The sequence below is a fragment of the Phaethon aethereus genome (genome assembly GCF_964289735.1).
Source record: "Phaethon aethereus genome assembly, chromosome: 12".
NCBI lineage: Eukaryota > Metazoa > Chordata > Aves > Phaethontiformes > Phaethontidae > Phaethon > Phaethon aethereus.
In genome coordinates this window covers 11,595,561-11,623,110 of record NC_138588.1, presented here as the reverse complement: position 1 = coordinate 11,623,110, position 27,550 = coordinate 11,595,561, and the positions used below count along the sequence as shown (strand labels likewise).

General features: G+C 41.7%; 3 protein-coding genes across 3 annotated transcripts; 2 read left to right on the top strand and 1 right to left on the bottom strand.

Annotated features, from left to right (window-relative positions):
* Positions 1 to 272: 272 nt before the first annotated feature.
* Positions 273 to 7,886, top strand: SQOR (sulfide quinone oxidoreductase; the record flags this gene model as incomplete). The annotated part of the gene is made up of 9 exons (XM_082005358.1): positions 273 to 506; positions 847 to 1,017; positions 1,530 to 1,583; positions 3,163 to 3,357; positions 4,262 to 4,471; positions 4,951 to 5,134; positions 6,040 to 6,107; positions 7,015 to 7,193; positions 7,579 to 7,886. The coding sequence occupies 9 exons, from the start codon at positions 273 to 275 to the stop codon at positions 7,634 to 7,636; spliced, it is 1,353 nt and encodes a 450-aa protein (XP_081861484.1). The 3' UTR covers positions 7,637 to 7,886.
* Positions 7,887 to 8,349: 463 nt separating this feature from the next.
* On the bottom strand, positions 8,350 to 11,169 carry LOC309409299 (nicotinamide riboside kinase 2-like; the record flags this gene model as incomplete). The annotated part of the gene is made up of 8 exons (XM_082005432.1): positions 8,350 to 8,530; positions 8,641 to 8,732; positions 8,957 to 9,063; positions 9,701 to 9,772; positions 10,016 to 10,202; positions 10,345 to 10,390; positions 10,832 to 10,922; positions 11,144 to 11,169. 8 exons carry the CDS (start codon positions 11,167 to 11,169, stop codon positions 8,525 to 8,527), a joined length of 627 nt encoding a protein of 208 aa, XP_081861558.1. The 3' UTR covers positions 8,350 to 8,524.
* Positions 11,170 to 16,490: 5,321 nt separating this feature from the next.
* Positions 16,491 to 17,687, top strand: LOC309408955 (CDC42 small effector protein 2-B-like; the record flags this gene model as incomplete). The annotated part of the gene is made up of 3 exons (XM_082004981.1): positions 16,491 to 16,544; positions 16,973 to 17,074; positions 17,613 to 17,687. The coding sequence occupies 3 exons, from the start codon at positions 16,491 to 16,493 to the stop codon at positions 17,685 to 17,687; spliced, it is 231 nt and encodes a 76-aa protein (XP_081861107.1).
* Between the last annotated feature and the right edge of the window lie 9,863 nt (positions 17,688 to 27,550).

The window sequence follows — 27,550 nt, the reverse complement described above, 5'->3', positions numbered from 1 at the left end:
AGTAACCAGAAAATGTTCTTATGCTTTGTTAGAATTTATTTGCTTGTATGAAATTGCAATTTCCTGGCAGAGGCCATGATTGACTTTTTTTTTCCTTCTTCCCCAGACTGATTACAATCCATTTGCAAATTAGTGGCTTAGCTGCAACAAAGGTTTAGAATTATAATTCTTGCCTTGAAGACTCATCCAGGCATACAAATAAATATAAATTCTACCTTCTGCAATTGTTACTGGTGCCCTTCCTTATCTTGCAGCTTTCCACCTATTGAAAGATGTCAGCAATTGGAGTCGTGTCCTCCTGTTCCTGTCTCTGTCCTGGTGTATGGCTGCTGAAACCAGGAATGCAGAGGATGGGCTCCTTCGGCTTACATACAGCAGCCAGATGTGCTGCCAAGGATTATTATGAAGTACTTGTGTTGGGTGGAGGCGCTGGTGGAATCACCATGAGTGCTCGGATGAAGAGGAAAGTTGGGGCAGAAAATGTGGCTGTTGTTGAGCCAAGTAAGGTAAGTCTTCCTTGTCTGTAAAGCATTGAAAAGAATAAGCGTTTTTACATGCACGACCAGATTGGTCTGATTCTCATCCCTCTCCAGCCCCACATTTTTAAGTGGAGAGGAAGCCAACTAGCCATCTTGTAGAAGGCTTTGCATGAAATTTGTTGCTCCATGATAGAGATACATGCATCCCTCCAGCTTTGTCATGCAAAACTCTTGGTTTTTTATACAGCTTCTTTTGTTAAGAATAATACAATGTTAAGAGCACATTGCTACCTATTTGGAGTGATGTACCGTCATCTTAAAGTCCCTTTAAACAGTTCTTAAATGTCCATTTGAACATTTCTTTCAGACTCATTACTATCAGCCACTGTGGACCCTGGTTGGCGGTGGTGCAAAGCAGCTGGCAACTTCTGCGCGTCCAACAGGAAGCGTAATGCCTAAAGGTGTCAAGTGGATCAAATCTCGAGTTACAGCTTTGGATCCAGATAAGAACTGTGTCTGGCTGGAGAATGATATCAAGGTAGTAATGTTAAAAAAAATATATATATATTCTTAGTCTCTTACTCTGTGTCATGAGTTGTCTGTCTACCTCCTGCAGATCCCCTTGGAACTGCCTATGGAGCAAGACCTTCTTCCAGCATCTAGGAGGCCAGGAAATTCCACTTAGTCTTATGAGAAGTACTTGATCCTAAAATATGTTTCTAATGAAAATTGTTATAGATAACTAGGTTAGAATACCATCAACTTAAAATATCATTATCGTAAGTCTTTTCCCTGTTTATAGTGAACTGAACACAAAAGGTAGAATATTTGCTCCAAACACTGTTTTGTGTATAGCAAAGGCTCCATGTATAACTCACAATGTAGTTAGCATTTTAACTATAAATTATTCTTAGACCTTAACAGTACCATTACTAATGCTCCCTATATCTCCTTGCCTTATGACTCTGTTGCTGTCAGATAACTTAAATTTGCTTTGAGGTAATGTTTCAGGTTTTGTCTAAAATACTTTTTTTTCTCCTTACGCAACAGATTTCTTACAAGTATCTGATAATTGCCCTTGGGATTAGTCTGCATTACGAAAAGGTATTTGTTTCACAGTAATAATGTTTTTATTAGTTTTAATGGCATCACATGCCCTTATGATTCACTAAAGTAAATGGCTGTTTTTTACTGCAAGATATTGAATGCTAATACTAACTAAGAGCCAGAAGACAGCCTAATGACTCTACTCCTTCCACAGATCTCTATGTAATAACCCAAATTACCCTTGGGAAGGTCTTGTAAGACAGCTGCTTTGCATCTCTGGCAGTATCAGCAGATGGGGGAGCAAGTTAAAGCTAGAACTTAAAGGCAGTCTGTAATAATGAGATGGTATGCTGACTGTGGTGTGAAGCATCACTAGTGTAAACAGAAGTGAGGAACACACAGCAGTGAGTAAAATCTGTCCTGCAGAATTAATTTGACTCACCCTCACCTTTCTTAAAGGATGCACTTCAAAAAGCACCAGCTGAGTTACCATGCTTGTGATAAATAGGCTCTGGGGCCCTCCCCATCTGCTAGGTTTCCTGTACACTATACAGTGGCACTCAGACAAAATGTTAATGCCATTGTATGGCACAGGAATGACCATAGCGATACGTAGGAAAACATAGAGGCAAGATGTTTGAGCAATTTGACTCTCATGGTTTTAACCTGACCTCAATAACATATTTGAGTATCTCTCTGAATAGCTCCCAAGGCATACACAAAGCAAGAGCTGGTCTTAGTTAACTACAGTCACACCAGATAAATGCTGGTGATGAGCTTAGTGGAATGAGGAATTGCATTGCATTCAGTGACCCTCTCAGTCTTCATATATATCTCTTCAGTACAACCCAATAAAACTAAATTCAGTATTCAGTAGTAGAAGCCATGTAATAGAGTTAATCACTATTACTCTGTAGTGAATAAAATTCATAGTAACAGATTTACACGGCTTTAAAATGCAAGTGGCCAGTTTAAAATGAGGGATGGTTTCTCTTACTTGTCTTCAGCAACAGCAGACCTCCTGGTGTAGACTGTAATGTCCCAAACACATTGCAGAGCATGTAACGAGTTGGTTTTCTCACAGAATTTCTGCAACCCATTATTTTGAAATGGGGACAACTCCCTTTCTCACAAGCAGATGCGCAGGCATAGTAGTAGTGAAATAATTAATGGAGACAGTTGAGTTAAAACAAAATAATATGAGGAAATGGCAGGTATCTGCAACTGACTACTAAAAAAGTTTCATTCACCTTACAGATTTTCATAATGCCCCCCCCCCTTTTTTTTTTTTACATGATTTTTACTTACAATGGTGTGGCGCAGTGACTTTATATATTCTTACTCCGAATTTCATGCACTGGTCTACAAAAACTTGGGTCTGGGTCTGCACTGAACACTTACGCTACAGACGTTGCAGACCAGAGTTGTTTCAGTAGATGTTGCATCTACTAAGTTCTAATGGAAATATGTTTGATTTCTAGGCTTATTTTCAAAAATGCCAACTAGCAAGTATGTATGGACTGTCTTTTTGCTAGAGGCTTCTTAAGTAGCTATTTCTCAAGTGTGTATTTAATACTTGACAATGATGACAAAATTTTTGCCACCTGTACTTTAAACCTTAATTTCATTTTCTTAGATCAAAGGCTTGCCTGAGGGTTTTCATCACCCTAAAATAGGTTCCAATTATTCAGTTCATACGGTAGAGAAAACATGGAAAGCTTTACAAGATTTCAAGGAAGGAAATGCTATCTTCACTTTTCCAAATACTCCAGTGAAGTGTGCAGGGGCTCCTCAGAAGATCATGTATTTATCTGAGGCCTACTGGAGGAAAGTAAGTATTTTGCTCTCTATGACAGTGCTTGTTCCCACGGTTGGAAGGAAGGCTTATTCTAAGGGGTTCATATGATCTTTTAAAACAAATAAAAACCACAGAAGAGGAATGTGACGCAGGATTATTAAAGTGACTGAGTTGCTTTTGCTATTATTAATGTATAATAAATGAAGCTAACTGAATTGTACGTAAATATTTAACATATATTTAATACTGGAGAAACTTGTCGAATTCAGAATCCATAAGGAAAGAATTGCTTACCCTGTATCTGGTGAGCTACAGATACAACTGTTCTCAGCCTAATTTATAACTTCAGGTGGTGCACTAAAATAATGCTGGCTGGAATTAAGTAATTCTTGTTACTTTAAGTACTTAATACCTGTTGCCATTTGTCTTTCTGCTAGTCTGAAAAGTGGCTATGCTTGCTCCTTGTGGTGTACTGTCTCAGCATCAGGAGGAGTCTTAGCCAGGCTGTTAAAGCAAGCTTAGTGGAAACAAAAGACAACTTCAAGTGGAAGTCTCAGGCTTCATATGTGTTTAAGTTTCATGAGCTATCTGAATAATGCATAGAACTGAAGGTTCAGACAGCTATATAATGCTAAGCTGCCACAAATGCTTAACCTGCATACAGCAGTTCCTCAGTGAATTGCAGCCACCTCTTCTCACTAGCAGTTTGTGTGGGGTGTCTTCAGTACCTCACTCAGAAAGGGCAAAGATTATCTTGTCTACCTTCTAACATGGTGTGAAATAGCTCTATCTCAAGAGTCCTGATGTTAATACTTCATTACTAATTGAACTGCATTAATACATCTATCAGCTGTTCAGTAGTGCAGCATAGTTCTTTGTCTCTGCTAGCTTGTCACAGTTTCTTAATAGAAAAGGCTAATTTGATCTCTCTGTGCAGACAGGAAAACGTTCCAAAGCAAACATAATGTTCAACACTTCACTTGGTGTCATTTTTGGTGTTAAGAAGTATGCTGATGCATTGCTTGAAATAATAAGAGAGAGGAATATTGCTGTTAATTATAAGCGCAACCTTGTAGAAGTTCGAGCAGACAAGCGAGAAGCTGTGTTTGAAAACTTGGACAAACCCGGAGTGACTGAAGTTCATCAGGTCAGGAGCTTTCAGACCTCTAGTTTGGGCCTATCTCCTTTCCTTATATACTGTAACATAACTGCCACACTATATAATATAATGTCTGCTTTGTTGTGTACCGCTGAGAGTACCGTCTCTAATTTTAGCAGAAGATTAAGAAGTTTGAAACTAAGGTGGAGAGAAGAAAAAAATATTTCATAAACCATGCCTGGAGTCCTGTATGCCTTGTTAGTATAACCTGGAAATGTCTCAGATGTTTACGGAGGAAGGCAAATTGCTGTTATGCCAGTCTAAATAGAGTAGCCTGATAAGGTTCATGTTAATAAAAGGATGCACTTCAAATTGGAGAGTAAATTTTCATTCTATATACTTGTGTTTTTTAAAAAAAAACAACAAACCAAGAAAGCCCTCTCCACGCTGCACTTACTGCCTTCTATCAACACAGGTATGATTTGCTCTGATACACTAGCTGTTGAGTGCCTTTTCTTTCTGTCTAGTATGAAATGCTTCATGTCACACCCCCAATGGGGCCACCTGAGGTACTCATCAGCAGTCCTGTCTCAGATGAAATTGGCTGGGTGGATGTAGATAAGGAAACTCTACAACATAAAAAGTATCCCAATGTATTTGGTATTGGAGACTGCACCAACCTTCCAACATCAAAAACTGCTGCAGCTGTAGGTAAAGTTGCACATGTGTGTTTTGTGTGTGTAGTGAAAAGTGTAAGAGTGACGGTAAGCTTTTTGTTTGGTTTGTTACTCCTGAGGTCTTGACTTCAATTATTTCCAACTTTCAAAAAGACCTAAGTCTCCTGGGCCAACTAATTAGCTACAGACCATGCTGATGCCGTTAACCCACAGTTCTCTTGTCCCAAATGCCTCACAGATGAACTAATTCTCTTTTCTGTGTTCATGGAACAGCATAAAATGAGTGTACTGCTCTTGCATTCCATCGTCATTTGGTAACAAAACTTGCTGCTCTATCTGAGCAGCTCATGCATATGTGTCAGCTAACTGATAAGTCACTATTGAAGAATCCCATGTTCTGTACTTGTAGCCACAGGCTCCAATATAAAAACACTTTATGGTCTCACAACTGAAAAAAAAAAAAGGCAAAGGGTGGAAAAAAAGAAAGGCTATACTGTATGATATTGGTGTGGGGAAAAAAAGGCTATACGGTATGTTATTGGTGTAGTGTGAAGAATGGTATCGTTAACTATTCCAGAAAATGGGTGTAGAATACTTCCCTTACAGCACTCAAAATGAAACAAAACTTCAGTGTGCCAGAATCTTAATGTGTGGGAAGACTGAGAAAGTATAATTCAGCATAGGGGAATGGGCATAGGCTAAAAACATACAGCTCAAGTTTCATTAAACTTTAGCATGTTGGAAACTGAGAGGCCAAAGCATTCTTCCAAATATTTTTTTTCTTACCTAAAACTGTGAACTTCCCACACTGATTTGACAGGCAAATTCAATTACAGCTGAATTGTCCAACAAAATGCCTGACTAGTAGTGTTTGCTCTTGTAAAGACAAGAATTGCTGCCTGAAACAAAGCCTTAATACACTTTTTCTTTTTTATGCAGCTGCCCAGTCTGGAGTCCTTGATAAAACTATTTCCCTTGTCATGAAGAACCAGTTGCCAACTAAAAAGGTACCTACGGATCTTGTCTTAGGGAGGAGTTATCTTGAATGTTTTCTCCATTGTTATGCAGGAAGTCATGAACCGGAAGGCAGGAAGGGCTTTGCAGCAGCAGTTCTGGTGCTAAATGGCTAAATATTGTACGTCACAGTAGTAACTTAGTTGCGTAATTCATATTCTCGATACTGCCATTAAAAATACTGTCCAATTTTCTGATTTCTGAGTTGAAAGAAGTTTAATGGCCGATTAGTCTGAGTTATTCACCAATGCAGGTGACTGATTTAAACCATTGACTAGTATAATCCCTACTCCAGGAAAACCCTTGCAAACTTGACACATCTGTACATTGTTAAACTTGGCTCCCCTGAACAGAACATGATCTTTTAAGAAGTTAAATTGAAGGTTTTGTACTACAGAAGATGTTAAGCCTATAATTATGTTCAAATTTCTCTTTGAGACTTGGCTTTCATTTTACTTACGGCTTCTGAATTAATATTCCTTGGGGTACCAACCTGAATATCATGATCCATACTCCTGCGATCCTCTGGAGATTCTTGCAACTAGATTAAAGATTCCATTTTTATACTGTTAAAGCCAGTGCCAGCTCACATCCTGATTTACTGGTCACCTATTCTGCTGGTTATGATAATAACCAACAATTAATGACACAAAGCCCTATTCTAGGTTAGTTCCCATTTAAGCACTGTTGTTATGCAAATCTACCATCTACATTTGAAAGAAAATGGTTATTAAGCCGTAATTGGCTTAGCAGCTTTCCAAACTCGTTGGTATTAATGCTATAAACGTGGAAACCTCCTAGTAAGTTATTTTGAAACATCAATGTTAACCATATGGCTTGTCGTACCTCTGTACTTGGATTTGGCGCAGATTAATGAAAAGGGGGTATTCTTCATTGCAGTATGACGGATATACTTCCTGCCCACTAGTAACAGGCTACAACAAGGTGATTCTAGCAGAATTTGACTACAATGCTCAGCCTTTGGAGACCTTTCCCATTGACCAGAGTAAGGAGAGAGTAACCATGTACCATATGAAAGCTGATATGATGCCTTTTCTCTATTGGAATGCACTACTTAAGTAAGTATTTTGATTCTGAGCAGGCAGAGCTGCTGTGATCATTCAGAAAAGCCAGGTGCAGATACCCGTTCTGGCTTAGTCATGACTAAGCATGCACTCTGTTTGCTTCTATTCTAGCAAGGAACTAAGACCTCAACTAGCTGAAGATTTTGGGCACTTAGCTAGTAACAGGGGTTTGTTCAGGCAGAACAGGGTTGAAATGCACAGAAGGGCACCCCTTGCTCAACTGAAAATCTCAAACTGAAATGATTCTCCAAACCAAACCCTTAACACTCAGTCTTAGCACGTATGGTGTCTTATGGGAGTAAAACAAAACACTCCCTTCCAAGCCTGACTTTGATAGTATATACATAAAACTTGATTTAACAACTTTCTCCATTTCTAGGGGATATTGGGGAGGACCAGCTCCCATCAGGAAGCTACTGCATCTGGGCTTGAAGTAACTACTGGTTCCTAGTGTTGGTCAAACCCTTTCAAAGAAGGACTGCTCTCACAATGGATCAATACATATCTTCCCTCTTCGACTACCTAGCGGACTTCTTTTTTTTTTTCAAATCAAGTTTTTGTCCTAAATTCACTTTTCCCCCTACTAGGGATTAAGCCTTCCTATGTTCTTTCACTGCTCTTCTATGGAAACCAAGGCCTTAAACTACTTCTGTACATACACAGGAGTTTGAACTTGCCTTAAGCTACAGAATACTGACATCTTCTACAGCAATCAGTAATTTTAAAGCTGTTGTATATGGAAAATTTTCTCCCCAACTCTAAACTGCATTGTCTGCATCTGAGATCAATGCATGCACTGGATTTAATAAAATGGCCTGAAAAAGCTCCTGTTGTTCTCTCATTTCTGAAAAGCAAAGTCAATCCTAATTTCTTCATCAAGAAGCATACTTACTGCCTAATGAGACAGATTATAGAAATTGATGCAGGTTATTGAAAGGAACTCAAAGCAGCATGTGTGCATATATATATATACACATATGTACACAACTCTCCTAGGATAGTTGTGCCCCTTCACATCAGTTCCACTATAACATTTTACTCTCAGAAGTTAAGAACATGTGCAAGGAATTCCCCACAGACTGGAGTCTGGGAGAAGACTGAGATCATCTGAGGCCACAGACTAGGCTGAAGCACAAATTAAGATGACAGACAAGGGGGAAGTGCTTTTTAATTATGACCATATATAACTCAGTTTCAAGGGAAGATTGAACAAAACTGAATTTAAGAGTTGAGTCTTCACAGAAGCTGGAACTTCAGTGGCAGTCAGGTAGACAACGCAGAGCAAACAGGAATCATCTTCACTCACAAGAGTCATCAGCAGCAGCTTATTTCTAAACAGAAAGAGATACATGAACATATTTCAAGTTATAGCTTCATGCTTTTTCAACATTGCCTTCAGAAGGGTTGCCTTTGAGTTGCAATTATGAACATGAACACGTACCTGCATGTTAAGTAATTCTTCAATCTTATTTTGGATCTGTCCATACACATCATTAAACAGCTCCTCCTTTGATTTTGTTCCATTCAAGTGCACTAAAGTAAGAAAGTAAAATTAAGAGCGCTGTAATTGAATGTTTCTGTAAGCCTGCCAGATCCTAATTTAAAGGCCATGCCCTTGACTGATACCAGAGAAATACACTCCCTCACTCCACCTGCTTCAACTCCTCTCATGCATCTAACAAGTATGTATGTCTCAGGTTTGAAAAGGACTCTCAAAAAACAATCCTTAAAAAGTGCTTTTGTCATTAAAGACTTACCCACATCAACTCCCAGATCTTCCATTATCTTCCTGTGCTTTACATACATAGGCCAAACATGGCCATCAAACAATCCAGGTGGATCTGGTACAGTGTAATTCCTTGAGCTGTAAAGTTAGTTAAGACACTGTTATTCAAGAGTAATCTAATTACAGCTCAGGGAAATGACAGTTCATTAAGTTTCTCTACACACTAGCCTGAGCCCGTTGTCTCCAATGCAGTTTTTGAGTTTATCAAAAGTCAGTATTTAGCGTAAGCTGCAAGCATAAAGATACCCCAGAAAAGTTGGATTTTGATGTGCAGGTGCAAAGCATTCAAGACACAGAAAAGATTCCTAAGACAGACTGATCTTAACACTAACGAATAACCTTCCCTCAAAGGTTTAGCAGAACTTTGGATAAAAGAGCCGTCTGCGTATTCCTCCAAAATGTAACTTTTTCAAAGTTTAACACATTTCATTTGCATTAAGAACACTGTACATGTACAACAATACAGCCAAATATGAAACCCCAAGACCTAGGAACCTTATCATTGAAAAACGAGAAAGGGAGAAAGCCTGTTGAAAGATCTGAGCATTAGCCTCACATATACAGTAGGAAGGTTTTGGGTTCGTTTGGTGAAGGAAGCTACAGTCTTGTAACACTAGTGTTTATCCTTTCTTATTTAAAAGCTTTAGAGAAACAAAGTCTTGAATGGGGTAAAATGTTATTGGGCTAGCAAGGGAACTTCGAAAGATAAACTTACCTCCTTCTCCTTTTACACTCTTCATATGGGATGGAAAGAAAGTACCGATGGTGGAATACGTCAATCAGTGGCCTGAAAGAAATACATGTTTGGTTACAGCTAGGCTGTTTGATTAGTAGCAAGAAATGGAAAGGTAAAACTGCACCCATTTCCTGTACCTAGAGCCATCTTCTGATTTATGACACCTAAACTCAGCGGTAATCAATACCAGCTGCTAAGTCTTGGTTTAGAACAGGTCTTTGTTACTCCCTTGGAGGTTTGCCTGTCATGTAAAACCATGTAAAAGTCAAAATATATGAAGGCACATTTGATTACCTGTAGGTGTAAAGTAGAAAGCCTTCAATGATAAGAATGTGGATTGTTTCATCTCTTCCCTCCTTATCTTGTAAGATCTGGGCATCCAGTGTGTTGTTGATCCCATGAGAACGTTCAAACTTGACTGGGTTTTTTATCCAAGCATTTATGGTACTCATCATAGCTTCCATATCTAATGCACTAATCACTAAGGCAAAACAGGCAACTATCATTAAGCAGTAATTAAATATCCTCTCGTAATAGAGTCAGTACAAAAACAGTGCACATAAAGGATCAAAATACTCAAAGCTTTTGAGTTACATTTCGGTAACACTGTAGCAAAGCCTTACCATCATACTGTTTAAACCCATCTTCAACTTCTATTTCATCTTGGGGCTGAAAAACAGTCATAAGAAAAAAAACTGTTTGGTTAGGACAGCTACTACGAAGCTTGATACCCACCTCACAGCAAGAGTCAAGATCCAAACCCCGAAGAATCTTAACCCTCCACCAGGCTTCTTTGCATGCAGATAAAAAGTGATAGTAACGAGGCTCAGATAAAGAAGCCTGCTCCTCTATCTTCCCACCGACACAAGCACACGTGTAGCACTCCAGGAAAACAGAAAGTCATCGGGACGTACTGCGGCGCGGGCTCGCCCGCCCGCCGCACAGCCAACCCCAGGCCGGCCAAGCGCTGCCGAGGAGCCGCCGCGGGCGGTTCAGGGAGCCGAGGGGCATTGGGAGGGGCGGGCCGGGCGCCGAGACGAGAGGGCGGGAGCGCGCGGGGGTCACCCTTCGCCCTCCCCGGCCCACCGGGCCGGCAGGCGCCCGCCTCACCTTGAAGAAGTCATCCTGGTGCACCACGCTGCAGTTGGGCAGGGCCTGCATCAGCCTGCGGGTGAGGGTGGTCTTGCCGCCGTTGGTGACCCTGCGGCGAGAGCGCCCGGCCCTCAGGAAGCGCCGCGGACCACGTGCGCGCGCCGGGCCGTCTCCTCCGCCACCCCCCCGCCCCGGCCCCCGCGTTCGCGCCACTGCGGCAGCAGCACGACGAGGGCCGGGTGGGGGAGGGAAGCGCGCCCGGGCCGCACCTCGGTCGGGTCGGGCCCGGCCCCCCGCGCCGCGCCGCCGCCCCCCGCCCGCAGCTCTCACCCGCCGATGCCGATGATGATGTTCATGGCGCGTGCGGCAGCCGCCCGGCCCGACTCCTACGGCCTGTTCCTGAGGGAGGGGGGGTGGGGACCCGGTGTCTCCGGTACTGGCCGCCTACGTGCCTGAGCCGGGACCCGGGGAAGGGGAGGGGGGGGGGGGCGGGGAGAAAGGGGCTGGAGAAAGAGGAGAAGGTAGAAAGGGGAGAAACCCAACGTCAACTGCCGGGCAACGCCATGGTCGTTGGAGGAGGGAGCAGCAGCAGAGCTGGTCCGCGCCGCACCAGAGCGCTCCGCAAAGGGAGGCGGGTTACCGCTGCATGGAGCTTCCCCTCAGCATCCTGCGCGCCTATTGGGCTGCTGCCGCCGCGCCGCCGCCAATAGAGACCGCGCGATGCGGACGGCTCGCGACTATTGGGTAGGACACGTTCACTCACGCCCGATAGGGTTACAGTGCGGCCGCTCGACGGCGCTCATTGGCTGCCGCGCTGGGGGCGGGCAGTGCGCCAATGCCAGGGGCATCGCGCCCCCGAGGGGCGGGTCTGATGGCAGCAGCGCGAGGAGAGTGGGTAGCGGCGGGGCCCGCGCACTCCTCCCCGGCCTTGGGAGACCGGGCGCCGCGGGAAGCCTCCGGGGAATCGGCCCCCCCGCCGGTGACAGTGCCGGCGGGCGGCTCGGGGCCGCTGGGCTCCTTCGCGGTGGTAGCGAGCGGCCGCTGAGCGGAGGCGCTCCTGAGGAAGGCGAAGCCGCGCCCTGAGGAGAGTGGAGCAGGTGCCGGTTCCGCTTGCCGCCTCCTCCTCGGGCTGCGCTGCCTTCCGCGCCTCCGCCCAGGGACAGGTAGAGCGGCTCCGGCGGCTGTAGCCGCTTGGGGTCGGGTGCGGCGCCTTGACGGCGGGCGGCCCCCGCCGGGCTCTGCGCTTTGCCTTGTCGGGCTGAGGCTGCCTGAAGGGCCGCGGCTGCGCGGCGAAAGGCGCCGGGCCGGGCCGTCCGGTCACCGCCACCCTGTGGCGCGGCTCAGCAAGGCGGGCCTGCGCAGAGCGGGAGAGGGTGGGAGAGAATCCCGCGAGCGGTGCGGTTCGCTCTGTGGCGGGGTGACCCCTGCAGTGTTCCAGTGCAAAACGCGCCTGCGGTTGCGCCAGCATCTTCTACCTTCAAGGTCAAAACCTGTCCTTAGGCTGTGAAATTCGGGACTTGTAATAGGCACGTAGAAATTTGACTGGGAAACTTAGTACGGAGGGTTTGTCGCCTGTAATCCTCAGGTCTCAGAAGAAGAGCAGTTCCCTACTCCTTCAGCTGGAGGAGCGCACCTTTCCTTGGCAGTTCTGTTTGTCCCTCGGCTGTGTGGGCTGCCAGTGCTCGGACTCCTGCAACCCACAGAAGAGCATGGGACTGGAAACTGCAGTGCCTGAGGGACGACTTCTTGTTAAGCCTTTTTCCCTTTTCTATGAAGAAATAAAACTTACAGTGACAGCGTGTTCTTTTTTTATTTAATCTGAGTTTATTTATAGTAACATTAAATTGCATAATTTACAAGCTGGTAACTCAGTTTGACATGTTTACAATACCAGTGGTTGGTGTGTTGCTGACCTTCTGGCTGGCTTCTCATCTTTGCGTGATTTTTACTCATTTTCTTCTGGTGAGACACCAGGCAAACCTCAGTTCATTTCTCTCGCAGTTATTTTTAACTAGCAAACAGAAGACGTAATTTGGTCTCCTGGCTTTTCTTGTTTTTTGAGGGGGAACAGGCAGTTAGTTAAAAATGCCTCTTTTTTTTTTTTTTTTTTTTCCATTTTGTGACTAAGCTCATTTCCACTTTGAAATAGAGGAGCTGCCTTGGTGGGGGTTTTGTTGGATTTGGTGTTTGGGTTTTTTTTTAATGTGTCTACTTGGCTTTTAAAAGGAGAAACTTCAAATCTCCTCAGAGATCCTTAGATTAACAATACCAACAGACCTAGATTAATGGAGGTCTCAGGTAAAACCCTATTCTCAGCTTTCTGTGAAGTTTCAGGATGGCAGAAGGCCAACATATAATCATACTGCATAATAGTGACGTTAGGACTACATCTCAAACTAAGCTGATAATCTGTACATATACTAGTAAAATCAGGATGCCGTTTCCAAGCAGTTAAGCTTACTCTGCAGCAGGATTTCAGCAGTTTGGCTCCAAGGTTCTTCCAAATTCTTGGTAATTTATCGGTTTTTACTCTTCACTTTTCACCAAGCAAGGTACAGTGTTCAAGTTGTGTGTTCAAAACTACTTTTTGGTCTGGAAATAGAATTTCCACTGTTTTTTACTATACCGTGCCATTCAAATGGCAATATGTAAACGTACAACTTTCAGTATTTTAACATGACCTGAATAGCAAATGAGCAAAGAAAGGATAATGAACAAATTAGAAGCACAGTGGTTTTTAGAAAGGCAATTAGGCTGAAATATGCTGCTCACATCAATTCAGTACTGAGAGAGCTGGAGTGAGGATGACAATAGCTGGGCTCAGAGGTTGCCACAGTTTAACAGCTCAGTTGGGGCGGGCTGATGGCAGCCTGCATCTGATGTGTGGTAACGTACGCTAACTTTACACTCTGGCTTTCGCTAGCAGCTCAGAGTTGAGGATTTGTCGTGATCAGACCTCGAGTCTAAAGGCTAACTGTGAAGAATAGATACGTTTGGTATGTGTCATTTATCAAGATTACCGTGCTCATCTACGGAGAGGCAGAATTCTTTGGTTTTGATTCAGGCAAGCATTTTCCACTTCCCATAGAATTGATGTTTTGTAAGTAAATTACAATAATATTTTGAATACTTTTTAATACACAGCAATGGTAGAACAAATTGAATGCTGTGCTCAGTAAAGTATATCTGAACGTTCATAAAGCTGTCAGGCGCTTTAAGGCTACGGACTCCAGAATGGCTGTGCATCCTGCCCATCGCATTCAACATCTGTGTCTGCGTGTGCTAGCCATTTCCCTGGCCCTTTGTCTCTCTCTCCTCGATGATACTGCTGCTGTGGTGAAAAATAAGAGAGAAGGAACAACAGGATATTGTCCAATTCTGGTCTGTGTGCCAACAGTGACAAAATGTTGTTTTCTCCTTGGTTTGGGGATTCTTGTTGGCTTTTATTAGTCCTGGGTGAGCCTGGACACAAGATGTTTTTTAAATTCTTCCAGCTAGTGTGGAAACCTTGAGTCTCTGGGAGGAAGGTGGTGTCCCGTGCCCCGGCGCTGACATTCCTGTCCTGGAGGATGATACTCTGACTCATGCGGAGGAAAAGAAGAGTTCTGTTGTAAAACACAACAGGAAGAGGTCCAGCGCTGCTGTGTGCCCGGAGGACACCTGCAGAGCTGCCGCAGGGGTGGAAGTGAGCCACAGGCTGTATGGATAGTGCTGAGCAAACTGCACGGCTGCACAAATCTGATGCCAAACTAGGGCAGTATTTTGCGTTTCCGTTCTGCTTTTCTGACACCTGTAGGTAAGCCTGAAGCGCACAGCAGACTTCTGCAGCACCTTACAGAGCGAAGGAACCGTTGCAGGGTATGGGATCGCAGTGAAGCATTCTTGCTTGGCAATCGGGATTAATTACAACCCAGGAATATGAACTGTAAATGCGCTGGAGTTGCCAAGACAGGAGCTGGCTGCGTGCCGGCACTTAAATGAGGACGTACCATCCCGTCAGGACTCCCTGGGAGCAGCAGGTACACCCCGGTACGCACGGAGCCCCACAACGGTAGATGGCCAAATGCCGGGGTGTACGGCGGGAGGAGAGCAAGCGTTCAAGCTTTGTTTCAGGATGGGGATGTTTCTTTATCTAATTTGATGCTCATCTCAGTCAGCCTGCTTTCAAAATAGGTTATTAGTGTACAGTGACACACTTTATGATTTTTAAGAAAATCTTAGCTTTGATACAGTCTCCTTAACATGAAATAAACCCAAAAGCTCTGCAACTAGTGTGAAGCGTAGGCAAAAGCTTCTGTGTGTTCTTATGGTTCTTCTTTGCTGCATCCAAACAAGGCATCAATGGTGATAGACTGTTGTGAGAGGATAAAGTGCGGTGAAAAATGATAATTGAGCCAGATAATGGGTTGTATTAAAACCACCCAGGATAAAATGGAATAATATATGATGCATTCTGCAATAATGTATCATATAAGCCACCTAAAGCTGAGGCAAACATAACAAACGCTTTGAAAGAGAAATGGCAAAAATTTTAAAAATCTACTTGAAGTGTGAGAACTGGTGAAGTAGAAGAAAACCACAAAGCTGAAAGGCATAGATGTGCTAATTAAATAATTATGGGACTACATAAGAAATGCCTGTGTAGGGGGAAGCTTATGCTCTTTGGTTGTGAAGACTTCAGTGGGGGTTCAGAGAGGCTGAATTGATGAAGCTGTAACTTCTGTTAAGCTGTAACAAATACCTTCTTTATAAATTAACATGTTATAATACTGTTTTAATGATCTGGGGTATGAAAAATTTGATATGAAAGACTACTCTATAGCTCTGGGTTTGATTTGAAGGAAGATACTTTAAAAAAAAAAGCCAGTAACGACTAAAAAGTTGTTTTTTATCATAGCTTCAGGGCACTTAAAGTCAGTGAGTTTCCTGGTTGTGTCTCCAGTTCAGGAGTGCTGTGTTAATGGTTTCATACATTCTGGGAAGCCCTAGGCTCTGTCTGTTGAATGGTTTCTGTTGCTGATATACAAAGCTCTTTTTTTATCTTTTAAAGGCTTTTTTGAGTTGTAGAATACTCTTTACTTTGAGCTTTTCTAAGTCTAAGAAGAGTAACTATATCCGATGTAAGAAGGAAACTTTCTTTTGCACCTGTTTGTAAATGTTAAGTATTCAATCTGTTGCGCTTCAAAGCTATTTTCTTTTGAAATACTAAGCTAGCTCTGCTTCCAACAAGATCACAGACTGCTAAACAAGACCGACTTAATTCTAGCATTGCTTTTATTATGCTTCTGTAAAGAAACCAGAACTTATACTACTGTCTGTCGGGGAGTAAATGTGCAGAGTACTTAACCCTGGTTTCTGACATGAATGTACTGATTTTAAATTGATGCTACTCTTCTGTCCAGGTATGTTTAAGAATTTTACAGTCTTGTTTTATTCTTCTGAAATTTCTATTGCTCCATAACTGTTACAAGACTTTGATATATTTTAGTATAAAATTAAATAATAATCTCTTTGCAGGTGTACTCATCAGATGCTTTCTGTGATCTTTACCAGTGAATCTGCACAAGCAATTCCTTCCTAAACTCACTTCAGGAACTGCAGCTTGGTTCTCATACTGCTTTAACTCCCAGAGAAGTAATTACACTTAACAAGACCTTATTACGTACTGAAAAATACAATGACTGAATTCCTGGTTTGTTTTAACTGGTGCAATGGTGAACAGCCCCAGCCGGTAGGTAGATGCACAACTGCTGTCCTTTATCAGAGTTGAAGTTTTGTCTTTCAGTTATGTGGAAAACGCTTTCATTGTCATGTTGTTCTGATTAGTTTGGGCTAAGTAATGTAAAAGCTAAAACCAGACCTGTTAAACTATCTTTAAACTATGTGTGTTTTGCCAGAAACTTTGGTCATATGGCTGCTTGCATTTCTCAGGCCCTGACTTTCCAACATTAAAGAAAGTTTTTGCTAAAATTTAATTAGCAGTAACAAAAGTCACTTGGACCCTCTCTTACCGCAATGACTCTGAAACTTCAGCCTGGTTGCCATGAGGCATCATTAGGTGTCAGTACTGACTGTCTTTTTTTAACTCGGTTGCTTGTTTCTGTCAGAAAGCTGCTCATGTTTTCCGAATACAGACCTAAGATATCTTCTTTCTCACAGAAGAGGCGTCAGAGATTGGACCGAAATATGATAGGAGAACCAATGAACTTTGTACACACTGCGCACATTGGGGCACGAGAGATGAGTAGTGACGCTTCATCAGTAAGTGTGCACCTCTTGGATAAGCAGAAATCTCCACTTGGTACCCCACAGAGCAGGTAGCTAATAAAATATTAGATAATTGTAAGAGAGAGAAAAATCTGACTGACCTTTTTTTTTTTAATCAATAGAATAGCATCAGAACAGACCTGTCGTTTGGTTTGTAAACATAAGATACTGTGGAAGGCATATTCAGTGAGAAGTGCACATTTCCCCAGTATCTTTACATACAAATGAGAACCCTTTGGGTAAGGATTCTGTGGACGCGCTTTATATTAGGTCCAGATAACACATCACCCTGAAGTCAAGGCTGTGCCAGGGTGAGGGTTGTAAGAATAAGTGGGTTTTGGATAGGAGGACCCATCTCATGCACTCACTTAAAATACTATTTTAACAATTCTGGGTTTAGTTGTTATTTCTATTACCAGAGACCCAGCACTGAAAACATAAGGCTCATCTGCCTCATCAAATTGGTGTTTTTAATAATCACTCTGGCAACCAGACTTTATAAGATGCATGTTCTAATAAACTTTTTTCCTAGGCTGTATCAATTCAGGACCACATGAAGTCTAAAGGTGGCTACACAAATGGCACTTCTGCAACTGTTGAGATATAAGAAACTGAGAGAAGGTTGAAGTCTGCTCTGTCTTATGAGGATCCCCTGGACTGTGCTTTCATATTTTCTAAAACCTCTTTATCACGGAGTAGAGAGAGTACTTTAAGTCTGAATAGGTCAGTGCAAGCTTTGGTGTTTTTTGCACAATAGCTTCTGAAGGAGTTACTGTGAATTATCCTTAAGATGGTCTGTTGTGGTAGTGTTGTAGTAGCAACTGTAACTTGTCACTGTGGATGACTTCCTAGCTGTGTCCCAAAAACCTCACAACATTGTCTTGTAGGGTGGGATTGGAAGTCAGTATGAATTACCTGGGGTTTTAGTCTCTGTCGTTCCCTCCCCTCAAGAAATGCAGAGGTTCATTTAATTGGAAGATATCACGTTTGCACTTCTTCCATGGGCTAAACTGACTTGCTAAGTAGGGTCTTGTAGCCTATAATACAACTATGGACCTAATTTTTTGATGGCTTACAACCTAATGCATAAATCTACTTGAGCTGTACTTGCGTACTCTTTACATGTCTTTTGATGGTGAATGAACTCTAATGTTAATACAGTTAGCGGAGTCTGCAAAACCGAGTGAAACTTCTGCCTTGCTGTGATAATGCTTTTGGAGCTAAAAATGGAAGTTTTGCAAATATACTCTCAAATGAGGCTTAGAAAAACAGACATTTCTCTCAATTACTGGGCCACCTGCCTTCCATACATGCAGTAGTGTGACTGACAGATATTAACTACAACAGAGCTAATAACATGTACCAGTTAACTTCAAGTGGCGCTACAATATGCTCACAATTGTGTGTTAATTTTGCATGACTACTATTGAATTTTAAACTAAAGATCACTCTCTGTAATCTACCTGTAACAGTAACTACGCAGGACTTCAAGGGGCATCTCGCTCGACTTCCTGGCTCCTTAGTTTCAAGACTTTTTTTTTTTTTGACGAACTGAATTTTTTTCTTGCATATGCTTTTAAATTACATGGTTTAAATAAAAACTATGGTTTAAGTGATACAGCCATGCGGAGAAAAAAACTTAAAGAATATTGTGAAAACTTGCAGGAGAACATTAAATGGGAACAGGGTCTTGCTCTTCCTGAGCTCAAAATTTGGAATGACTACAAGTGCAGAAGCTTACAAAATCTGCTTACTGTCATGGCATTAACTAAATTCAAGTGTTTAAATTACTGCCAAATCAGCACCAGTTACGCTGGAAGTCAGCGGAGTTCTCGACTCCTTGCTCTAAGCATGAGATCAGTTATGAACTTTTTTCCATTCACAAAAAAACAAAACTTATTCTTGAATTAGAATACATGCCATGTTTTAATGTATTTTAAAATTAGCATGAGTTAGCTGTACAGTTAGCTTTTTAAGGCCTTTCATATTTTTGTTTTCTGGCTTCAGATTTATTCCAACAGCCTAGTTAAGACACAGAGTTCAAAGAAGCCAAATCCTGTGTACTGTTGAGGAAGCACAAAGTAGCCAAGTTGTTTTAAAGAAGAACTTCTAATTCATCTGCTATTACAGTGCGTTTATGCATTCATTGGTCCAGAAAGATTAGTGGCAGGGCAATGGTGATGAAGAAAATGGGTTGTATTTTGTTAACACAGTAAGAAAACAAATGGAACAGGAGTTTGTATTTCCTGAGGACTCCTTCACTATGTTTAAGATCAAGGGTGCATGCATAACTAGAAATAAAGAAGTTTGTGATCATGCCAGTTATTCTCTCTAAAAACAAACCAACAGAGATAATTTTGTTGTTAAACTCTTATTTATAGAAAAATCCCGTTTTTCCTTTTGTAAACCAAGCAGCACTATCTGGTGTAAAATGAATCTATTTTCATCAGCCTATATAGTACTATATAGGACCATATTAAAGTTAACTAAATTATCACATTATTAAAAGGAAATGTTTTGCTATTGCATTAAAGGTGCCATTACTTTTAAAATCTAAACAAATATAAGAGCATGTCTTAGGACTTAGGTATTTTTTTGCTGTATATTTAGAAACCCTGCCTAGCTGTAATCTTTCATGTAACTCAACATTAACCTATCTATCTCGATTATAATAAATCTGTTGAACTAGGCACTTGCACTCTTCTCATATGGTGAAAATCTTGATATTTTTCTCTGCACTGAAAACCTGTTGGTCAGGTGGATGGTCAGCATGGCTTGAACCTTTATTGCACAAAATCAAATTTCTCCACTAGAGAGCACAATTTTATATCAAGTCTCTTCTGTCTCTACTCTATACAAGCTATTACTCCAGTGTGGGGGCTTTTTTTGCTTTTATTTTTATTGGTTTGTTTTGTGTTTTGGTGTTTGTGTGTTTTTTTTTTTTTTTTTTAACTTGGCTGGAATAAAATACAGCAAATGAGACCAAAAGATCAAACTTTTTCATCTACCTTGCAGGCTGTGAAGACCTTACATCAACACAATGTGGCAATGAAACCTTACTGCTTTGACTTGATGGCATTTTATGGTTTCTTTTTGTAGTTGGAAGTAAAATAACTTGCAAGCAGAGCAGTATCAACTCTGTGCCGGCGAGAATAAGCATAATTTGACAATGCTAAATTCCACGGAGGTATGGCTATGAAATTTATCATGTTACTAAATACAGTAACACTGGAAAAAAAAAATCAAATCTCTCTGAAAGATGATCACATGGTTCCTTTTGACTGTGTGTGGATTTACTTTGCTATCAGCACTGTGACACTGCCATAAAACCCCAGCAGTTGAAGATAAGAACTCTCTTGTCTGCCTTTCATAATCACTGTGGAGATAGAGGAAACGAACTACAGAAAGAACACAGTGCTGTGTTAACAGTGGTGCCAAAAAGATCTCCTCCAGTGAGTGGGCTTCTGCGAGGCTTCCAGATATTTTGTGGTTCTGCAAACTTGGTTATTCAAGAATCTCAGGCTGTTGTTTTAATGATACTGTACTATGAAATCACTCAAAGTTAGGCAGTTAAGGGAGTATGAGGTAGAAGAACTTCCTTCCTACCGTTTTTATCTTCTTTCTCAGGAGAACAAACTCTTCAATGGGGCTGATTTAAAAGCGTACTTGCAGTACTCTGGTATACTAAGTTATGCTCCTAGTTTATGGCTCCTGAAGGTAGACTTTGACTTCTGAAATCTGTAAGACAGGTGAATCGCACAATAAGGGTTAATGTCAAAGGTGTGGAGTCCTGAAATTAAAAAAAAATCTGGTTCATTAGATTGCAGATTGGCTTCAGGGCAGAAAACAATGACTAACCACGAATGCTTTTCTAAAAGCTACTTGGAATAAATCTTCCTTATTTATTTTTAAAAAGCAGAGACTTGCATTTTTAAGTCCTTGCTATTGTAGTACCACTCTTACTATGTACCTTTCTGTCTTAATACAGGGACTGGATCAACAGAGTTTAGACCCAAGGTTGCAGTTAATGCTCAAAATTAAAAATTTTAGATGCTTACCTCTACAGTTGAAGTCCCCATGCACCTACGGAGATGCTCTAAGTGCTTCGTGCTTGGGCTTCTGCAGACAGACTGCGCTTTCTTCATACATGGTAATTTATCTGGCACACAAGTCCCAAGTTACATCAGTGGTTTTCCTGTTGATAGTCGTGCGGTTCCAGTGTATATGTAAAAGGTTTCCTAGTCCTGTACAGAACAGGTCCCCTCTAGGAACGGGCCTGTTGGACAGTTGTTTCCTCAACAGAACCTTAAGCTGTGGAGTTACTTAAACGCATCGTCACGTGCAGCTCTGTGCCGGTTTTGTACTTTGCTATGTGAGAGCATAAAGTCTCCTTGTTATTGCTTAATTCTTCATACTCCAGGGAAGGTGATCAGAGAGGCTAATGGGTCAGTCGGGAACTAAAGAAAAATGAGATATACAAGGGAGGGAGGTTTAGAAGCCATGGAGAGGCAATGTGGTATATGTTTATGAGGAACAAGCAGGGAGTAGAACGTGTGCATGTTAATGTTTGTTATCTGCAATGCATAGGACAGTTTTGTTGATATCCATTGGAAAATACTTGTAATGTGTGCATAATTGGTATATGGAGGAAACTGGGCACTGAAATGCATGACTAAGCTGGGACTTTGAGACACAGACTGCCAAGGGATGGTAGTATGCTCTCCCTGCTTACAAAGCTGTTTTCAGAAAGTATGGAGCCACTCAAACAGCTAGCTTTGGTTTCAGCAGTTGCAGACTGATGGCATGTATATGTTTGGAAGATGAGACAGTGCTTTTTTTGTGTTTGTTGTTGTTTTGGTTTTTTTTTTCCTGATGAATGTAAGGTTGCAGATATTCTAAATGCTGAGGCCTGCTGCACTCAACACTACCTCCATGGAACACAAAAGAAATAAAACTTAAGAGCTAATACAAAATAGCAGCAGTAAAAGGGTATTTGCCTTCAGTTGACCATGCTGCCAAAAGTTCAGGGCAATGAAGTAGATCTATCTGATATTCAGCTTCCAGGTGTTGGGAGAGTATGGACAGGTTGGAGCTGAAAGGTCATGAAGAATTCCTTGTGCCTGAGGAAGTTTGAGTAATATTCTCCTGGATTCTCTGCAGGCTGAGATGCCAGGAGGTCACCATGGCTACACCAGATTCCCATTATGACCTTTTCTCCCAATGCTATGTCAAGAAAGGAAACAGGAAAGAAAATAGTGAAAGCACTTTGAGTAGGCAAGGACATGACTTTGTGCCAAAAAAGCTCCTGACTTGAGGTGCTTGATGCTGAACTAGGACTGCTATCATCACCTGGGAACTTATAGATGAGTAAATTCATAATAAAAAACTGTGCCCTTTCAGGGGGAGTGAGGTGTGCAAGGGCACCCAGAGCATGGTATGCTTCAGCCTCTGCCATCGCCTAAACCCTGCCCGAACTGCCTTGTCAAGTGTTGCAGTATGGCTACTGAATACCTTGTGGTTGTCACTTGCTCCATACATCCTGTTTCTGTGCATCCCATTAGCATGACCAAAATCCTAAAATGTTACCCAAAGCTGTAGTTCAAATAGGAGGAAGCTCGCTTAACCTAGTTTTAATCCCATTTTAAAAGAGTAGTAACAGATGGACAAGAACAACTTTGAGGTGTCTGTGGAGACCTCTACAGTAAATTACTTATGAAATCAAGGCCACAAAGCTTTACTCAGTGAACCATTTTTTTTTTTGTTATTAAATCAATGTAAATGGGAAGAATATTCTCTTTATAAGAAATTTTACATTTCCTCTGATATTTGCATATAAATCCAAACTGAACAAAATCAAGGTTATTATTACTAAGGGCCCACCCTAATTCAGAGGTGAAAAAAAAGTTGAATTATGTCTTTTACTGTTTTAATATATATGTATATATTTAGACCTTCATCTTAAGTAATGTGGAAGAAAATAATCCATTCTTTTAAACTGAAATTAGTATGATTGCTCTGGCTTGCTGGAAGTTTAAAAAAAAAAAAAAGGACTTAATATCTACATTTAAACTACTCTGAGAGAGAATTTGGTGTGCTTTTAAAGCTGACACTGGCCTGTACAAGTGGATGACTAACTAATTTCAGATTCTTCATCAAAGAGCTAGAAAAAGTGTTTAGTTATAGGATTTTTTTTTTATATATATATATTTATATAAAATAGCATATTTACATGCATCTGATCTTGGTGTGCTGAAGACAGACATGGACATTTTACATAACTTACCTGAGCTGAGTCTAAAGGTGAATGAAGACTATACTGATAACCATTAATTAACTTCTTCACAGTGAGCTGCTCGAAATTAAGGGTTTGTAGATCAGGCAAAACAATGGCACTTATTCTAGACAGAAATCTATTTTTAAAAATTTGATCTAATATATGTAGGTTTGAAAGTCCAGTCTCAACATGAGCTAAAGCTACATATTAATGGTGAAAGTAATAGCTTTCTAAATAACCAAATAATATAATAATAATTTTCTAATAACTAAATGCAGTTACCCACATTTACCCTTGCGGTCTCTACCACCAGGAAATATTAAAACCTGACTCAATACCTTCGAGGGTGTGATACAAGCTTGAAAATATAATTCAAAAGTAAGGTTTACAGTCCTTCATTAATGCATGCTAATGTGAGCTTGCTGCATAATAGCATATGAGGAAGGCTTTCACTAGTTTCTTTCAACTACTTTAAACATCACCTTTGAAAATGCATTTGAATTGGTTATTTTCTCCGCTGCATAATATCCAGGGAACTAGGGTATCTCTCGTTTGCACAGATTGGTATTTACTGGTGTTCAGATAAGGCTGTTAGTATATGGGGAAAAGTTGCTAGACGTGTTTGTATTAATAAATAATTCTTAAATACCAGTCTTTCGGTGTTTTGGATCATTGTCTTGCCAGGAGGTAGAGATCCCATCAGGCTGTTGCGCATGTCCTCATTTTTGCCGTGTGTGTGTCTCACAGAGACGGCAGGTTTCAGTAGCGAAGTTCCCCATGTCACTTTAATGAAGAGGCTTCACAGTGTTATCTTGCTGTCTTGTTCCAGGCTCCAGCCAAAAAGCTGTGAAAATACGAAGCATGGAAAGAGACAATTTAGGGTAAATTTTCTTTGATTAAGCCACTTCCTTTCCCTTGTCACCTGCTTTATTCTGCCCTATTACTCTACCGCCCACTAAATTTCTTAGAAATGTATTTCCATTCAGTATTTGGGTCAGTGTTCTCTCTTAGTTCTTAGAAATTAATACAACACAACAAAAAATCCTTAATTTCTTTGAAGCTTGCATATTGATTCATGAACCCAATATCCCCACTTTACTGATTCTTCTATGACATAACTGTTCAGTGAGCAAAGTCTAGTCCCTTTTACGATCTTAGTCCTTTAAAAATTATGCAATATGTTTTCTCTTAATTACCTAATGCTGATAGCCACTCTTCCAAATCTGCCTAACAAGGCAACTATTTTCTATTTATGGTATTTTATGCAAAAGTAACAGACTTGATGATCTTAAAGGTCTTTTCCAACCTTATTGATTCTGTGATTCTGTGACTTAGTAATTCAAAGTTAAGCTAATGGATGAGCAAACTTAATTGCATAAGGAGATACAGGGAAAGGAGCAGAAAAAGGCAGATTGGTTGGGATAAGTTTACTCAAAGCATAAAGTAGCATTTAATGCAATGGGAGAGTCAGGAGAACAGTCCTGGAATGGAAAATGTCTTTCCTTCTGTTCAGAAGTGTGCATATGTGATGGAAAACAGGCGGGGGAAGGAAAGGATAATTTCACTATCCCTTTGAAAAGGATTTCAATATATGCATAGTATTATTCAAGCAGTTTATTTTCTGTGCTAATGGTTATTTAGCTTCATCGTCCACTTTCTAACAAATATGCTCAAAGCCTACATTAAACATCTCTGTTCCTTAATGCATTAGCAATGCCTGAGTTGAGTTACAGATTTTATTTCATGTTGATGTTTTGGTTGGGAAAGGGATTTTTCTGAGAGTGCTTTTGCTGCTCTTTTCTCTGATGGACATCATTATGGTGGTATAGAAAGGATGCCATTCTTGGTGTAGATTTTTAGTATCTTACACTGATTATGGGTTGAACCTATATTGTTCATTCCAAATAAAGAATTTCAGGTTTAAAACTGAGGGGGGGGGGAAAAAGAGGATCCTTTAGGCTTTGAAGTAATTCTTCAGGCTCTGAAGGTCTTTATAACCTAGTTTTCTTCTGCCTGGGATTAGAAATAACATATATGAATAAAATCTCATTTTTCTCATAGAACTGAAATTTGAGACTAGATAATGTTTTTAGTTCTGGTTACACATTAAAGCTAATGTTAAAAATTAGGGACTACTACTAATTAATACGTAATACATTCTTAATACCTAAGAAGTTTTCACTGATGTCCTGAATGTGAGCTGCCCATGTTATGAGCATTAGGGCTTTTCAGTGCAGTACTTCTAACCTGCACAGTCCTGCTGGATGGCAGGGAATGTGTTTAGTGTAGGAGGTGTTTACACAATACCTTCAAACATGCGTCAGGGCAAGGGAGATCAAACCAAACACACACTTTTTGGGAGAGCAATTTCTTTTATTTAAAGGAATTTGCACCCCTAGTATTTCTCCTCAGCCCATTTTTTTCTCGGCTGCAGACAAAATAAAAACTGCTGTGCTTTCCTGGGGAATGCAAGGAGAAGGATTAGTATTTGGTAGGGCAGGACACGCTGTGGAGTCTGATCTTGTGAGCGGCTGCACACTTGCAATTCAAATTAAACACTTCCATGCCCGACATACACTGTCATGTACATACCCTTAGCTCTTCCCAGATCACAGAATTAATAGATTTATTGAAGTAATCTGTATTAATCTGTCATCCAGATCTTGTTAGATTCAGAAGAAGAGATAGTAGTTGGTGTAAAGCGCCATGGTTGCTCTGACAACAGCACCAAAATAGAAACACACAGATGGACAATATACTAGCTGTTGTTTTTTTTTAATACCGATTCCGCATGGAATATTAATTATTACCTGTGTCATGGTATGCCGTTAACTTTCACTGTTTAAGCACGTTAAATTGTTAGACACACTTTTGCAGCGCAGCAAATATAAGACATCCATAAGCCTATTCTGTTGCTGATATAAAGATGAATTACAGATTGTCACTGGGCGGAAAAAAAGCTTGCCTTGTTATCATCAAAATATCTGTATTGATCAAAACACTGCTTATTTACAGGCATGTAAATGTTATTCAGATTTTTACAGCAACAGAACAGCTTACTGAAAATTTGCCATAATGCAGTGGGGAATGTTCCCTGCAAGTGTTTTACGTGACTTTGTCCTTAAATTCACACAGAGGGAAAACCAGGCATGCAGGAACCTCTTTCCCCGGCAGTAGTAACTACCACTTAGCCTGCGAGCAGCTCAGGCACGGGGGTTACCCACTGAAGGCTTCGATTTACTCACGCTGGACTGCAGCTCAGCTCTCCTCCTCTTGCCTCCCCTTTCCCTCGCGCCTCTGCCATCGCCTCCTGGCCACATCCCCTCCTTTCTCCCATGATCTTTCTTACTTTCGCCTCTTCCGCTTCCCTGGGCACGCCGGCCCCGAGGCAGGCCTCGGCCCCTCGGGCAGGGGCAGGAGGGGAGAGCGTAACCAGCGCCTGACAACTTCCCGTGGAAGGTCTTGCACAGCTTCCTTAGCTGGTAAATCATAGAGCTGTTTCAGTCTGTCTCCTTCCTGCAAATCATTGCTGGGGCTCACATCACCGCCCTTTTAATGCTTTCAAAGCCTGGAAAACATCTCTGAAATGCTTTTTTTTTTTTTTTTAACTGCAAAAAATGCAAATTCCCTCAGCCTTTTGTAATAGGTCATGTTTTGCTGTTTCTTGTACTTTTGCTTTCACCTAAGACTCGCGGCTATCCTCATCGTAGCTCTTCCCCACGGCTTTCCGTGCGTGTGCTTGATCAGCCAGAAAAACGGAGTGAGATGAAATACTCAGATTTGTCCCGGGTGATGTGGGCAAAACGGACCGTTTCGTTTTATTTGTAATGGCTGCGAGGGGTCGCGTTACGAATCCAAAGCCGTCACATCTTGGAGCTGCTGGGTGGGAAGCCACACAAGCTGGCAGCTGTTGACCACCCTGAACACCGCAGCGACGGGACATGGCGAAAAGAAACGAGGGGCAAGGTACAGCCCCGGCTGTCAGCAGGAACACGCGTGGGCCGTCCTGCCTCTCCTCGCGATAGACCCTTTCACAGCCGGCTCGCCGGGAAGCAACTCCTGGGCCCGGCGGCAGGAGCCGGGACGAGGCCGCGGGACGGGGCACTCGTGACCCCGGCGCTGCCCCGCCCTGCGGCCGGGGCCGGGCATCCCCGCAGCGTCCCGGTGGCCGCGCCGGCGGCAGCAGCCCCCGCCCC